Source organism: Oncorhynchus mykiss, chromosome 28 (assembly GCF_013265735.2).
Source record: "Oncorhynchus mykiss isolate Arlee chromosome 28, USDA_OmykA_1.1, whole genome shotgun sequence".
In the NCBI taxonomy this organism is placed as follows: Eukaryota; Metazoa; Chordata; class Actinopteri; order Salmoniformes; family Salmonidae; genus Oncorhynchus; species Oncorhynchus mykiss.
The window spans coordinates 746,666-762,509 of NC_048592.1; the positions used below are offsets into that span (position 1 = coordinate 746,666).

The 15,844-nt window shown below is 42.7% G+C and overlaps 1 protein-coding gene across 4 annotated transcripts in view; it reads left to right on the top strand.

The window, feature by feature from the left end:
- LOC100136604 (insulin receptor) overlaps nt 1-15,844 on the top strand; it is a 125,103-nt gene that overhangs the window by 13,662 nt on the left and 95,597 nt on the right. For all 4 annotated transcript variants that reach the window (XR_005040201.1, XR_005040200.1, XM_036966058.1 and 1 more), the window contains exon 2: nt 8,155-8,715. Coding sequence is in view for 2 of the 4 variants with exons in the window: in XM_036966058.1 (XP_036821953.1) it covers nt 8,155-8,715 (561 nt within the window). In the remaining 2 variants the exon portion in view is untranslated. The remainder of the gene's footprint in view (nt 1-8,154; nt 8,716-15,844) is intronic.

Consider the following 15,844-nt stretch of genomic DNA (forward strand, 5'->3'; position numbering starts at 1 on the left):
CTTACATCTGTGACGGTTGTCCCTGTTCTACCAGTTTGTGTTCTACACCGTTGTGACATCGGCGGTATTATTTGTTTGCATCAATGTTCAGTCATAGTAAAAACTCAATGTTAGTCATCATAGAATCTGGTACAGGTGAATCATGATTTGCCTCTGGAGAGTAACCAGCTTTCTACAGATGGGCATAAAGTTATATGATGAAAGCCTAACCACCACACTCAGCCACTGCTGTGTGGTAGGGTTGAACATTTTCCTGGTATTTTACAAATGTTCCATCCCGAGAATAAATCACTTTGCGATATACCTAAACCAACTATGTTTTTAGTGCCATTTAAATTGGACAATTAATAATGAGGCAAATAACAGTACTTTGGCTGTTTTTAGTTTTAATCAGTTTTTTTGTGAAACGCACCAAACAAGCTGTCGACCTCAATGGATACAGCGAGCCGCGATATCATACACAAGAGATGTCCTGCTTCATCTCTGGCCCTTTGCTTCAAGTCTACACTGCAATGGAGTACCACCATCATGACAATCAACATGTCCCCAAGGATAGGCTTCAAAACCAAGGAAGGGTGGCAGCAGAGGAGGAATTTGGATTCGGATGAAAAAAAACGCCCTTCAGAACACCTCTTCCATCTATTATGCATGGCAATGTAGAAAGCATAAGGAATAAGACTGATGAGTTACGGGCTTGTACCCAATACATCTGAGTACTGACAATCCTGCTTGATCTGTCTGAGACCTGGTTTATGGAACATGATCCCGACTCTGTTGTGGAGCTGCATGGCTACAGTGGGCATTCGTCAATGAGAAATATTGCAATCCTGCCCATATTACAACTAAGCACAAGGTCTGTACTAAAGATATTGAACTCCTTGCTCTTAACCTACGGCCATACTACCTGCCACAGGAAATAAATCCAGTCCGATTTATTTATTGTTTACATAGACTCCTCTGCTGACACACTCAAAGCTGCCGACTTGATTCATGACCTTGTATCCCAGGCTGGGACAGTCACCTGAAGCAGTAAAGCTAATCATGGGAGACTTTAATGTGTGCAATCCATCTCAACATTTACCATCATATCAGCAATATGTTACCTACCCGAACTGAAGCCTGTCTGGACCTCTGTTATGGTAACATCCCAGGTGTGTATTTTTCCAAGGCACTACCCAGTCTTGGGGGTTGGGATCATAACATGGTTCTGCTCATCCCAGTCTACAAAGTGTGTCTGCATCGAGAGAAGGCTTAAAAGGTAGAGATTCAAAGATGGACTCCTGAAGTGACTGAAGGATGCTTACTTTTTCTGTGGCTTAACCTCTCTGGGATCGTTCGGGATGCTAGCGTCCCACCTCGCCAACAGCCAGTGAAATTGCAGGGCGCCAAATTCAAAACAACAGAAATCTCATAATTAAAATTCCTCAACCATACAAGTATTTTACACCATTTTAATCGTTAATCGTTAATCCAACCACCGTGTCCGATTTCAAAAAGGCTTTTAGGCAAAAGCAGGTCAGCAACTAGTCACAGAAAGCATTCAGCCATTTTCCAACCAAAGAGAGGTGTCACAAAAAGCAGAAATATAGATAAAATTAAAATTAATCACTAACCTTTGACAATCTTCATCAGATGACACTCCCGGGACTCAATGTTACACAATACATGTATGTTTTGTTCAATCAAGTTCATATTTCTATCCAAAAACCTCAGTTTACATTGGCGCCATGTTCAGAAATGCCTCCAAAACATCCGGAGAAATTGCAGAGCTACATCAAATACTCATCATAAACTTTGATGAAAGATACATGTTTTACATAGAATTAAAGATAAACTTGTTCTTAATGCAACCGCTGTGTCAGATTTCAAAAAAGCTTTACGGCAAAAGCACAATTTTCAATAATCTGAGAACAGCGTTCAGCCACAAAAGCAAGCCATACAGTTACCTGCCAAATTGTGGAGTCAACAAAAGTCATAAATAGCATTATAAATCTTAACTTACCTTTGCTGATCTTCGTCGGAATGCACTCCCAGGACTCCCACTTCCACAAGAAATGTTAGTTTTGTTCGATTACGTCCATATTTATGTCCAAATTCCTCCGTTTTAGTTTGCGCGTTTAGTTCACTATTCCAAAGGCACAATGCGCGAGCGCAAAATCCAGATGAAAAGTCAAGAGTTCCATTACAGTTTGTAGAAACATGTCAAACGATGTTTACAATCAATCCTTAGGGTCTTTTTATAATAAATCTTCAATAATATTCCAACCGGACAATAGCGTATTCATTACACATTACTGCGCGCAGTAAACTGATTGGCCTCAGCCTAGTCCACTTGTTGAAACAGCTCTTATTTGACACCCTTCCACAATAGAAACCTCAAACAACTTTCTAAAGACTGTTGACATCTGCTGGAAGCCTTGGGAAGTGCAATCTGGTCCCATAGACACAGCATATTGGATAGGCAATCACTTAAATGAAACTACAAACCTCAGATTTCCCACTTCCTGGTAGGATTTGTCTCAGGTTTTCGCCTGCCATTTGAGTTATGTTATGCTCACAGACATGATTCAAACAGTTCTAGAAACTTCAGAGTGTTTTCTATCCAATACTACTAATAATAAGCATATATTAGCATCTGGGACAGAGTAGCAGGCAGTTACTCTGGGCACCTTATTCATCCAAGCTACTCAATACTGCCCCCCTCTCACCAAGAAGTTAACAATTGTATTGATATTTACAGATGACATACAAGTTTCTTATTAAGGCACATGAAAGTTCACATGTTCAAGAAGGCATTTCTGCCACAAAAACACATTTTGATGAAAACATTTTTTTTACGTTCAAACGGCTCGCCTGTGAAGTCGTGACTTGCGACATACACCTAGTTTCCTGAATTGGGTCATATATTTTCAAGCAGAGTGGTGGCTGCATTATTTTGTGGGTATGCTTGTAATCATTGAACTGGGGAGGTTTCAGAATAAAAAATTTACGGACTGGAGCTAAGCACCGGCAAACATTTAAGGAAAACCTGTTTCCATTTGCTTTCGACCAGACACTGGGAGATGAATTCATCTTTCAGCAGGAGCTCTAACCTAAAACACAAGGTCAAATCTAAACTGGAGTTGCTTACCAAGAAGATGGTGAATGTTCCTAAGTGACCTAGTTAAAGTTTTGTCTTAAATCTGGTTGTCTAGCAATGGTTTTCTAGAAATGATCAACAATTTGAAAGAGCTTGAAGAGTTTTGAAAATAATAATGGGCAAATGTTGCACAATCAGGGTGTAGAAAGCTCTTCAGCCATGTTCACATGGGCAGTTTGAAGTGATTCAAATCCTATTGATTCGCATATCCGATTCGAATCTGTTCTTTTTCCTGCAGTCTGAACATCCAAAAAACACACTGAATCGGATATTATTCGAGCCACATTTCAAACCACCTTCGGAGGTGGTTTGAAGTCGGATACAAATCTGATTCCTGGCCATGACTTGTCTGAATGGTTAAATCTGATTTATTTGAAAGTCTTTTTACAATTTTGTACATTCAAAGCAACTGGGAAACATCCATGGCAGGCATTGTCACCTTAGCTTGCTACGTAACTTCTGAGGGATAGGAAGCATGAGCACCACCACCAATCAGCCTACACCACTGCACACAGACCTGTCGTTACTGTGACAACTGCTTTAGCCTTGTTTGCAAATGACTGCTACCTGAACAAACACACACATCCTATTTGGTCACATGCAACTTGCTATTTGGACAGTCCGTAGTCCAAAACAGATTTGAAAAACAAAACTCTATGAGCAGTAAGGCCTGCAGTGCCAAGCAGAATTGTAAGGCTGCGTTGAGACACTGACTTATCAATGACCCAAGCCCAGCTCAGTTAATCCCTACCATGCTGAGTTGTCATAATGCTTCATTCAGCAAATGTACATTATACCACGGGTGTTGGTAGACAATGTAAGTAACCTAATGTATGTCTCTCTAACTGCCCTGAATGCCTCTGCTAATCCTACAGCTATCGCATGCAGTAATCATGTGCCTTGTATGGTTGAGAGGGATGAGGCAAAAGGAATGGCAAATAAGTCTGTCTGCACAACCGATTGGCAAACCTATTGCAAATTGAGAAATCATATGACTAAAATTAATAAAAAGAATAAACTACACTGAAACAAAGATGCATGACAATAAGAATGGTAGTAAAAAGCTTTGGACCACCTTAAATGACATTTTGGGACAAAAGGCAAACTCCGCTCCATCGTTCACCAACTGATATTGCCAACTACTTTAATGCTTTTTTTCATTGGTAAGATTAGCAAATTTAGTCATGACATGCCAGCGACAAACTGACACTACACATCCAAGTATATCTGACCAAATTATGAAAGACTGGCTCAAATAGCCGACCAATCAACTTGTTACCAACCCTTAGTAAACTTTTGGAAAAAAATTGTGTTTGAGCAGATACAGGCTATTTTACAGTAAACAAATTGACAACAGACTTTCAGCATGCTTATAGGGACGGACATTCAACAAGCACAGCACTTACACAAATTGAGAGAAATTGATGATAAAAAGATTGGGGGCTGTTTTATTATATTTCAATGTGGCTTTTGACATTATCGATCATAGTCTGCTGCTCAAATCCATTTTAAACCCACTTTGTAACACAACAAAATGTGGAAAAAGTCAAGGGGTGTGAATACTTTCTGAAGGCACTGTATATAGTGCACTACTTTATCAACACTAGTCACTATCACCACAGTGGACTGTATTAGATTCTCAGTTAGGAATGCCAGGCTCTGGCTGAATGAGATGTCCATCCCAAATAGCATCCTATTCCCTATGTAGTGTACTATGTTGGGAATAGGGTGCCACTTGGGACATGACCAGCCTGGTCAAAGGTAGTGCACTGTAAAGGGAATAGGCTGCCATTTGGGACGCAAACAGTGTGTCCACACTCCACAGCACACTGCTGGGAGCTGTTTGTTCTCTGGTTCCCAGGCTGCTCCTTTGGGTCATTTACTGTCTCTCCCTGTGTATGTATCTCTATCTGTTTGGGTCATCTTACCGCTTCAGCCCTTCTGCCGCTTTCTCTCTCTCCCTGTCTCTCTATCTATCTCTCCCTGTTTCTCTATCTCATACACTCTCTGAGAGGGGCTCTCATGATGGGTGATGATTTGGGGTGTTTGTGATGGATATCTTAATTAACCCGTGATGTCCAACACCAGGGCCCTCTATAGTTGTTAGTAAGACTTGTTCTTATACCTCTACTTATCTGTGTAGTAACAATGCAATTACTGCAGTAATAACATTCTAATAACATGTTATTAGTCTTTAGTCATTGCTAAATGGAAGGATTGTTCCTTATTCCAGTTGTGTAATAACAAAACTCCATTACAATGCATTTACTAAATTAGGCTACTCTGTAACAATGGCATAGTAAAGTTGTTCTTACTATAGTAATTACAGTGTTACTACTCGGGTGTAGTCAGAGCAGTAACAGTGATCATGACAGATCAACACGATCCGGAAACGTCTTGTTTGGAAATAAGTGTTGCAATGACAGGTTTCAGAGTATGCACCGCATGGTTCAATGTTTTCCCACACAGACTGTCTCTTTCTTTCTCTCGCAATTCAATGAGGCTGTCATTGTAACTAAGAATCTGTTAAAGAAGGATTTTGAAGCCTTTAGACAATTGAGACGTGGATTGTTTCAATTGGGGTGGGGGGGCTGCAACTCAATATTAGGAAGGTGTTCTTAATGTTAGTTTTGACTACTTTAATAGTGGATTAGGTCTACTCTATGCAAAATTAGCATCTCTTCCCTGTTTCAAACCTGGTAGTTTGGCTGATGGGACTACCAGCTCTCTGTAACCTAGAGAGCAAAATTTACACTGAAGAAAAAATATAAATTCAATTTCAAAGATTTTACTGAGTTAATTCATATAAGGAAATCAGTCAATTGAAATACATAAATCAGGCCTTAACATGACTGGGACTAAAGTTATGTGTCTGTTGGTCCCTAAAATAAAAAAAAAGGTGATGGCGGTGGATGAATGGCACGACAATGGTCCTCAGGATCTCGTCACGGTATCTCTGCGTTCAAATTGGCATTGATTAAAATGCAATTGTGTTCATTGTCCGTAGCTCATGCCTGCCCATACCATAACCCCACTGCCACCATGGGGCACTCTGTTCACAACGTTGAAATCAACAAACAACTCGCCCAACAACTCGCCCATACACACTATCTGCCATGTGCCCGGTACAGTTGAAACTGTGATTCATCCGTGAAGAGCACAGTTCTCCAGCGTGCCAGTAGTCATCAAAAGTGAAATTAGCTTCCCTGAGAGAGTTTCTGACAGTTTGTGCAGAAATTCTTTGGTTGTGCAAACATCGTTTCATCAGCTGTCCAGGTGGCTGGTCTCCAATGATCCCGCAAGTGAAGAACCCGGAGATCTTGGGCTGGCGCGGTTACACGTGGTCTACAGTTGTTAGGCCGGTTGTACGTACTGCCAAATTCTCTAAAACAGCGTTGTAGGCGGCTTATGGTAGAGAAATTAACATTGACTTCTCTGGAAACAGCGCTGGTGGACATTCCTGCAGTCAGGATGCCAACTGCACGCTTCCTGAACTTGAGACATCTGTGGCATTGTGTTGTGTGACACAACTGCACATTTTAGAGTGGCCTTTTATTGTCCCTAGCACAAGTTGCACCTGTGTAATGAACATGCTGTTTAATCAGCTTATTGATATGCCACACCTATCAGGTGGATGGATTATCTTGGCAAAGGAGTGATGCTCACGAAGAGGGATGCAATCAAATGTATGCACAAAATTTATTTGAGAGAAAAAAGCTTTTTGTGCATACGGAACATTTCTGGGATATTTTATTTGTGCGCATGAATTATGAGACCAACACTTTTTACATGTTGCGTTTTATATTTTTGTTGAGTGTAGTTACTTAAATTACAGCCTCCAGCCCCATGCCAAATAAGAGTAGAGTTGTCAGTTGTGATAACAGAGCTTACTTCCGTATTGGAATAAAATGTGGGAAGAAACCAATGACAGCGGCCCCTAGTAGAATAATGCTTACAGCCAATGACAGTGCTCAATACTGGAATGTGGGTATTAACAGCCAATGATGGCGCTCTATATTATAATGTGGGTAACACCCAGATATGTGGTTGCTGAACCAACTGTCTGCAGAGAGGCATGGGTTTCGTCAAACCAAGATACTGTAGATACATAACCACATATATTGATGTGAAATTTGTTTCTTCTCAATCCAGACTATTTTAGTCTATTTTTATTATAGTCCTTGGTCTCTTTGCCCTAAAACTGGTTTTGCAATGAAGGTTATATTAAATATTACACAATTCACTTACTCTGAACTATGCATAGCATACTGTACAACCATTTCATGAAATAGCTGTTAGATTTTATCTATCAATTGTATTTAACCCTTAATCAATGTTGGTCAGTTAAGAATAATTTCCCATTTGCAGAAATAATGAGCTAACTAAGATATCATCAATATTCTTATTAATTAGGCTACATATAGCATCTTAATCAGACTTATGTGGCTATTGCTTGGGTTCACTGTCTACACAAATGTTATTCACATTCGATACAACACAATAATTGCCCCTGAGGGGATAAGTAAAAAAGTTGTATTGAATTGAAATAAAGATATGTATAAGTGAGGTAGGGCCCGTGAAGGTGTTCTTAATGAACTTAGTAGGTTGTAGCAAGCAAAATAAACAATAGCCTACTGCGGTTTATTTCTTGAACTATAAAAAGCTCAACTCTTGGGGATATGATACAATACAAAGCCGAACTGATCATTAAATTAATGTGCTTGAAATACATTTTTTTTCTTCCCAGGAGGTAAAAAATAACATTGCATGAATAGGATATAATGCGCTCACTCAGATTATTCCTCATAAGTGGTTGGTTGTGGAATCTTCTTTAATGAAGTCCATAGAATTTAGATTGACAACACACCAAAAAATATGCAGACCAATAAATGTCTTGACAGAATATTTTTGATGTGCAATACTATCGTTGCCAGAATCCCATCACTAATCAGTTTGTCTCCTCCCCTTCCACTTCTCTCTCCTCTCTTCCATTCCCCTCTCCTGCTCCCCTGAAGTATCCCCTGGAATCTGCTCCAGTAAGGACATCCGGAACAACGTGACCAACCTGCGCTCCCTGGAGAACTGCACAGTGATCGAGGGCCACCTGAAAATCATCCTCATGTTCAAGACCAAGCCCGAGGACTTCAGGGGCCTAAGTTACCCCAAACTGACCGTGGTCACAGACTTCCTCCTCCTGTTCAGGGTCTACGGCATGGAGAGCCTCAAAGACCTCTTCCCTAATCTCACTGTGATCCGAGGTAACAACCTGTTCTTCAACTATGCTCTGGTCTTCTTTGAAATGCTGCAGCTCAGGGATATCGGCCTCCATAGCCTGATGAATATCACTAGAGGAGCGGTGAGAATCGAGAAGAACCCAGACCTCTGCTACCTCTCCACCCTGGACTGGTCCAAGATCCTGGACACTGTGGAGGACAACTACATCGTAGCCAATAAGAATGACCGGGAGTGCGGGGACGTGTGTCCTGGGGCGGCCAAGGGGAAGACCACCTGTCAGCAGACCACCATCAACGGCCTCTTCAACGAACGCTGCTGGACGCACAAGCACTGCCAGAGAAGTAAGTCACTGGGTTCTTATTTAGTTAATCCTTTATTTAATCAGGACGTCCCAATGATGTCAGAAGACCTCTTTTACAAGGGAGACCTGACTGTCTTTGGTTCTTAGTCATTTCTTTGTACGATGGAAGGAGTGTTTGTATTTAAATGCATGTAAAATTGCACACTAGGATAGATGTTTCCTTCTCTGCGGTTATTCCATGTTTTGGATACTCACTCTGTTTTTTCCTGCCATAACCTCAATCTGGGAGAAGACCCACTGCCGTGCACAGGGCTTGTACTTGTTTTAATGTGTCCGATTATTTATGTTTTAGTGTTTTGCTATTTATAAGCGAAAGTAGATCAGGGATCTTATCTGATTGAGGTGAATCTGGAAGGGGAGAGGGAGGGCAGGGGAAAAAGAGGGGGAGCAATCAAGAGTGGGGGAAGTGTGAAAGAGAAATTGAGAGTGGGGAAAGTGTGTGTGATAGAGAAGGAGCTCTCAGGTTGCAGTGATGTCACTTAACATTCAAAGACCTGGTCTCCAGGGGAGATGAAGGAGAAGAGTTGTTAGAAAGCGAGAGTGGAGTGTGTGTGTGTGCGTCAGACGGAGTGTTGTAGTCTTGCCTAGACACTTACTCACTCACTCGTGTCCTTTAGTGTAGAAAGTCCAGCTGCAGAGCCAAGAAGTCATATGCTAACTATTAGGGGTGTAACGGTACAGTTCGGTATAGGGGCCTCGGTTCGGTCCGCACTGTGAACCCGAATGAATACATAAAAAAACACTAAGCCTATTGGCTATGCCTACGCTGTGTTGTAGGCCTATGCCTCTTGAGTAAATATGAGCTGAAAAAACATTTTGAGGCTATTCCGTTAAAACAACTAGAGCCTATGCGCCCGTTGTACTTCAAATTCAAATCTTAATTGGCACATTTCAAACTGTCCTTTTGTGAGGCGCAGCCAGGAACTAGTTCTGTGCGATGGTGAGTGGTGGGGTCGATAAACCAGAATTGGAGGATCCTCCATCATCGTTTAAATCTACAGTTTGGAGACATTTTGGCTTCGAAGTAGATTACAACTGCGATGGGCAGAGAGTAGTGGATAAAATGTTAACAGTATGTCGCTCAATAGCCTTTGCAGCTGCCAACACCTCAAATATGTTGACACATTTAAGCCGACATCACCCCAGTATACCGGAACAAGACAGAAACGCAAAGAAACATCAACACAACACCCTGCCCCCTCTGCATTCAAGCAGCACCTGGCAGCTGATTCTTACATGGCCAAAGAAATTAAAGGAGCGATAGGTAGGCGGTTTATATTTTTACAGTCTTTGGTTTATAGCCGAGGATATGCGCCCGTTTTTGGTGGTTGAGAATAGAGGGTTTCAGCACCTCGTGAAAGTGCTTGAGCCACATTACGAACTTCCCTCTTGCAACCGTTTCAGCAAACAGGTAGTACCCACTCTATATAAGCAGGCCAAAGCCAAAGTTTTCAATGAATTGGCCAATGCACTCTGTGTTGAGCTTATTTAACAGTGACAGCCCATCACATTACCCCAGAGTGGGAGATGTACTGTGCTACAGACACGCCCCCTTTATGAAAGTCACACGTGCACATCTGGCACTGAAGGAGTCAGGGTCATGGTGCGTTTAACTAATATAGAAGTGGGAATTTACCACATATGGCTGGGAAACATCTACTGGAGCAGCTCTCCAACTGGTAATTACTAATGAGAAACTCCTCCGGAGCACCCGCTTCACCCACATGGTGACCCTTGATGTCACCTACTAAGGAAATGGCCTCTTAAACAGCATTTTCAGCAGTTAAATGCAACAACAAAACTATTTTTATAAAAAGCTATCTATTTGTGTATTTTTTTTTACTATAAGTTATTACAATCATGATAGCTGTACTTAATTTATGATTGACGCAGCTTGTTGGCCATTAGCCAATCAGAGGTTCTCTGAAAGTAGTGCACTATATAGGGAATAGAATGCCATTAGGGGCACACCCTGCCTGCTGCTGAGGCCCGTTCTCCTTCTGAAGTGGGTTTGTTGTGAAACCAGGAGCCCACCCATTCCACATTCACACTGTTCAATCAGCTTTCAGTCTGAGCTTGGAGAAGAATGTAACATATGGGTATTACTGAACCCCCTCTCTCTGCTCTGCCTGCCTGGACTGCAGTATTACGTAACACACTGTAGAACAAACACACACACATATACAGTACCAGACAAAGTTTGGACAAACCTACTAATTCAAGGGTTTTTCATTATTTTTACTATTTTCTACATTGTAGAATAATAGTGAAGACATCAAAACGATGAAATAATACATATAGAACCATGTAGTAACTAAGTGTTAAAACAATCAAAATATATTTGAGATTTTTCAATGTAGCCACCCTTTGCCTTGATGACAGCTTTGCACACTCTTGGCATTCTCTCAACCAGCTTCACCTGTAATGCTTTCCCAACAGTCTTGAAGGAGTTCCCACATGCTGAGCACTTGTTGGTTGCTTTTTTTCCCCACCATAATTTGCAAATAAATTCATAAAAAATCCTACAATGTGATTTTCTGGATTTTTTTTTCTCCCATTTTGTCTGTCATAGTTGAAGTGTAGCTATGATGAAAATTACAGGCCTCTCTCATCTTTTTAAGTGGCAGAACTTGCACAATTGGTGGCTGACTAAATACTTTTTGCCTCACTGTACGCCGTCTGCCATCTGCCCGGTACAGTTGGAACCATGATTCATCTGTGAAGAGCACACTTCTCCAGCCATTGAAGGTGAGCATTTGCCCCCTGAAGTTGGTTACGACGTCGAACTGCAGTCAGGTCAAGACCCTGGTGAGGACGACTAGCAAGCAGATGAGCTTCCCTGAGACAGTTTCTGACAGTTAGTGCAGAAATTCTTTGGTTGTGCAAACCCACAGTTTCATCAGTTGTTCGGTAGGCTGGTCTCAGATGATCCCGCAGGTGAAGAAACCGGATGTGGAGGTCCTCGGCTGGCGTGGTTACACGTGGTTTGCGGTTGTGTGGCCGGTTGTGCATACTGCCAAAATCTCTCATTGTCTTACGGTAAAGAAATTAAAATTAAATTATCTGGGAACAGATCTGGACATTCCTGCCGTCAGCATGCCAATTGGACGATCCCTCAAAACTTGAGACATCTGTGGTGTTGTTTAACAAAACTGCACATTTTAGTGGCCTTTTATTGTCTCCAGCACAAGGTGCACCTGTGTAATGATCATGCTGTTTAATTAACTTCTTGATATGCCACACCTGTCAGATGGATGGATTATCTTGGCAAAGGAGAAATGTTCACTAACAGGGATGTCAACAAACTTGTACACATCATTTGAGCAAAATAATCTTTTTGTTTATATGGAACATTTTGAGGATCTTTTATTTCAACTCATGAAAAGTGGGACCAACACTACATGTTGCATTTATATTTTTGTTCAGTATATTTAGGAAAAGTCCAGGACTGATAGGGCGTGACATTAAAAATTGCAGAGTAATAAAACAATTAGTCATGAGCAGTCCAAATGGTCCAAATGACCGCCTTAGCGCTTCTAGTGTTAAATATGTGGTGACTGTTCCATGGGGTTTCTTTCAGAATGTCTTTGTTCTGGTGAAATAATCTCATTGCGGTAGTGACTACTGAGCCATGCTGTGCTGTGCTGTGGTGTTGCGTGACAGTCTGTCTTTCATAGGGGATTGAGCACCACAGCTTCTGTACAGCAGCTGGCCTTTAATGTACTTTAGTCAAATGGCATCCTATCCCCTATATAGTGCACTACTTTTGACCAGAGCCAAAAGTAGTGCACTCAATTGGGAAAAGGGATACACCCCAACAATGAGACTCCAGCTAAATGAGTGCTGAATGAGCCAGAGGTTCCCAGGAGACTGGTATTTGACACGCATTATAAAATTATCTTCATTATCTTCCCCTCAGAGAAGATTACACACACACACACACACACACACACACACACACACACACACACACACACAGCTGTGAGGGAGGGAGGAAAATATAGTGGGGGAGAGAAGGGGACCAAGAAAGAGAGGGAGAAGAACATATAGGAAGAGAGTAGCAGTAGCAGCCTGTGTTCCAGTGTTATGATTGGTGTTCCAGTGTTATGATTGGTGTTCCAGTGTTATGATTGGTGTGCCAGTATTACGGTAGGTGTGCCAGTGTTACGGTTGGTGGTTCAGTGTTACGGTTGGTGGTTCAGTGTTACGGTTGGTGGTTCAGTGTTACGGTTGGAGTTCCAGTGTTACGGTTGGAGTTCCAGTGTTACGGTTGGAGTTCCAGTGTTACGGTTGGAGTTCCAGTGTTACGGTTAGTGTTCCAGTGTTACGGTTAGTGTTCCAGTGTTACGGTTGGAGTTCCAGTGTTACGGTTGGAGTTCCAGTGTTACGGTTGGAGTTCCAGTGTTACGGTTGGAGTTCCAGTGTTACGGTTGGAGTTCCAGTGTTACGGTTGGAGTTCCAGTGTTACGGTTGGAGTTCCAGTGTTACGGTTGGAGTTCAGTGTTATGGTTGGTGTTACGGTTGGTGTTCCAGTGTTACGGTTGGTGTTCCAGTGTTACGGTTGGTGTTCCAGTGTTACGGTTGGTGTTCCAGTGTTACGGTAGATATGCCAGTGCTACGGTTGGAGTTCAGTGTTACGGTTGGAGTTCAGTGTTACGGTTGGAGTTCAGTGTTACGGTTGGAGTTCAGTGTTACGGTTGGAGTTCCAGTGTTACGGTTGGAGTTCCAGTGTTACGGTTGGAGTTCCAGTGTTACGGTTGGAGTTCCAGTGTTACGGTTGGAGTTCCAGTGTTACGGTTGGAGTTCCAGTGTTACGGTTGGAGTTCCAGTGTTACGGTTGGAGTTCCAGTGTTACGGTTGGAGTTCCAGTGTTACGGTTGGAGTTCCAGTGTTACGGTTGGAGTTCCAGTGTTACGGTTGGAGTTCCAGTGTTATATATGGTTGGTGTTCCAGTGTTATGGTTGGTGTTCCAGTGTTATGGTTGGTGTTCCAGTGTTATGGTTGGAGTTCCAGTGTTACGGTTGGAGTTCCAGTGTTACGGTTGGAGTTCCAGTGTTATATATGGTTGGTGTTCCAGTGTTATGGTTGGTGTTCCAGTGTTATGGTTGGTGTTCCAGTGTTATGGTTGGTGTTCCAGTGTTATGGTTGGTGTTCCAGTGTTACGGTTGGTGTTCCAGTGTTACGGTTGGTGTTCCAGTTTTATGGTTGGTGTTCCAGTGTTATGGTTGGTGTTCCAGTGTTACGGTTGGTGTTCCAGTGTTATGGTTGGTGTTACGGTTGGTGTTACGGTTGGTGTTCCAGTGTTACGGTTGGTGTTCCAGTGTTACGGTTGGTGTTCCAGTGTTACAGTTGGTGTTCCAGTGTTATGGTTGGTGTTCCAGTGTTACGGTTGGTGTTCCAGTGTTATGGTTGGTGTTACGGTTGGTGTTACGGTTGGTGTTCCAGTGTTACGGTTGGTGTTCCAGTGTTACGGTTGGTGTTCCAGTGTTACGGTTGGTGTTCCAGTTTTATGGTTGGTGTTCCAGTGTTACGGTTGGTGTTCCAGTGTTATGGTTGGTGTTACGGTTGGTGTTCCAGTGTTACGGTTAGTGTTCCAATGGTGTTCCAGTGTTACGGTTGGTGTTCCAGTGTTATGGTTGGTGTTCCAGTGTTGGTGTTCCAGTGTTACGGTTGGTGTTCCAGTGTTATGGTTGGTGTTACGGTTGGTGTTCCAGTGTTACGGTTGGTGTTCCAGTGTTACGGTTGGTGTTCCAGTGTTATGGTTGGTGTTCCAGTTTTATGGTTGGTGTTCCAGTGTTACGGTTGGTGTTCCAGTGTTATGGTTGGTGTTACGGTTGGTGTTCCAGTGTTACGGTTGGTGTTCCAGTGTTACGGTTGGTGTTCCAGTGTTACGGTTGGAGTTCCAGTGTTACGGTTGGAGTTCCAGTGTTACGGTAGATATGCTAGTGCTACGGTTGGTGTTCAAGTGTTACGGTTGGAGTTCCAGTGTTATAAATGTGGTCCATATTGTGCTTACAGAATGACTTCTCTCTCTCGCTCGCACGGACCCTAAGAACTGTTGCAATGTTGCCTGGGTGTTATGTTACAGTCTTCATGTGCTGGTGAGTCCAGAAAGAGTCAGGTGAGGTGAATGGTGGTCATAAATATAGGCCTACGGATGGTCCAAATTTATCCTAATGGACGTCGCATACACTTGCCTCCACCAATCAGAGGCCTGTGGGATGGTCTGGGACACTAAGAATTTCCTAACTGCGAACACACACACAGCCTAAATCACCTAGCGTGTGTTTGACTGAAGATGTCCATTGTTTTTTCTAGCTTCTAGATAATAGCAGAGTAGCACAGTGGTGTAAGGGTGGATGTGTACCCCCCAGTGGTAGGCTGTGTGTGAGTGCACTTATGTATCTCTGTGTGCATGTGTATGTTTTTGTCTATAAGTCTGTGTCCACGTGTGTGTGTTTGTTGTGTGTGACACCTCTCTCCCCTGTGGCCGGCGGTGGTCTCCACACATCCCAGTCAAGTCTGTCTGGCACCAAGTCCATCTCCTCGTGGAACAATAGGAGTCCAAGTTCATAGAGTGTTCTATGCACGATTGTTTCCTGTCTTTGTGAGGCCAGTTCCTGTCCAAGGTTATGGATGGCCCCATGGGGCCGAGCGAGGGCCATCTCTCTCTCCGCATTGATGTTGCCGTGCAGACAGACTCTTTTACAACCAAAACACTTCCGCCATGTGACCTTATGTCTTGTTCCTTGAAAAGCAATGTATCTTCCTTTTGAAAAACTGATTTGGAGGGAATCAAGGGATTGTTAGCCTAATTATTGGGTTCTTACCTATAGTAGCTCATTGGTCTCCTCTTTCTTTGATTTGATTCTGACATGTGGAGCTCTGGTGAGAGGTGAGCCAATTTCAACAGCTCTGCCAGGCAAGAGGGAATGTGTGTGTGTTCATTAACCTGCCTGCCGTAGTGTTGCCGACTCATCCTCCTAAAACAGGATATGTGTTTGAAAGCCAAGCCAGCCCTGTCCAAGTCAAATCAATCAAACTTTATTTGTCACATGTGCCGAATACAACAAGTGTAGACTTTACCGTGAAATGCTTACTTACAAGCC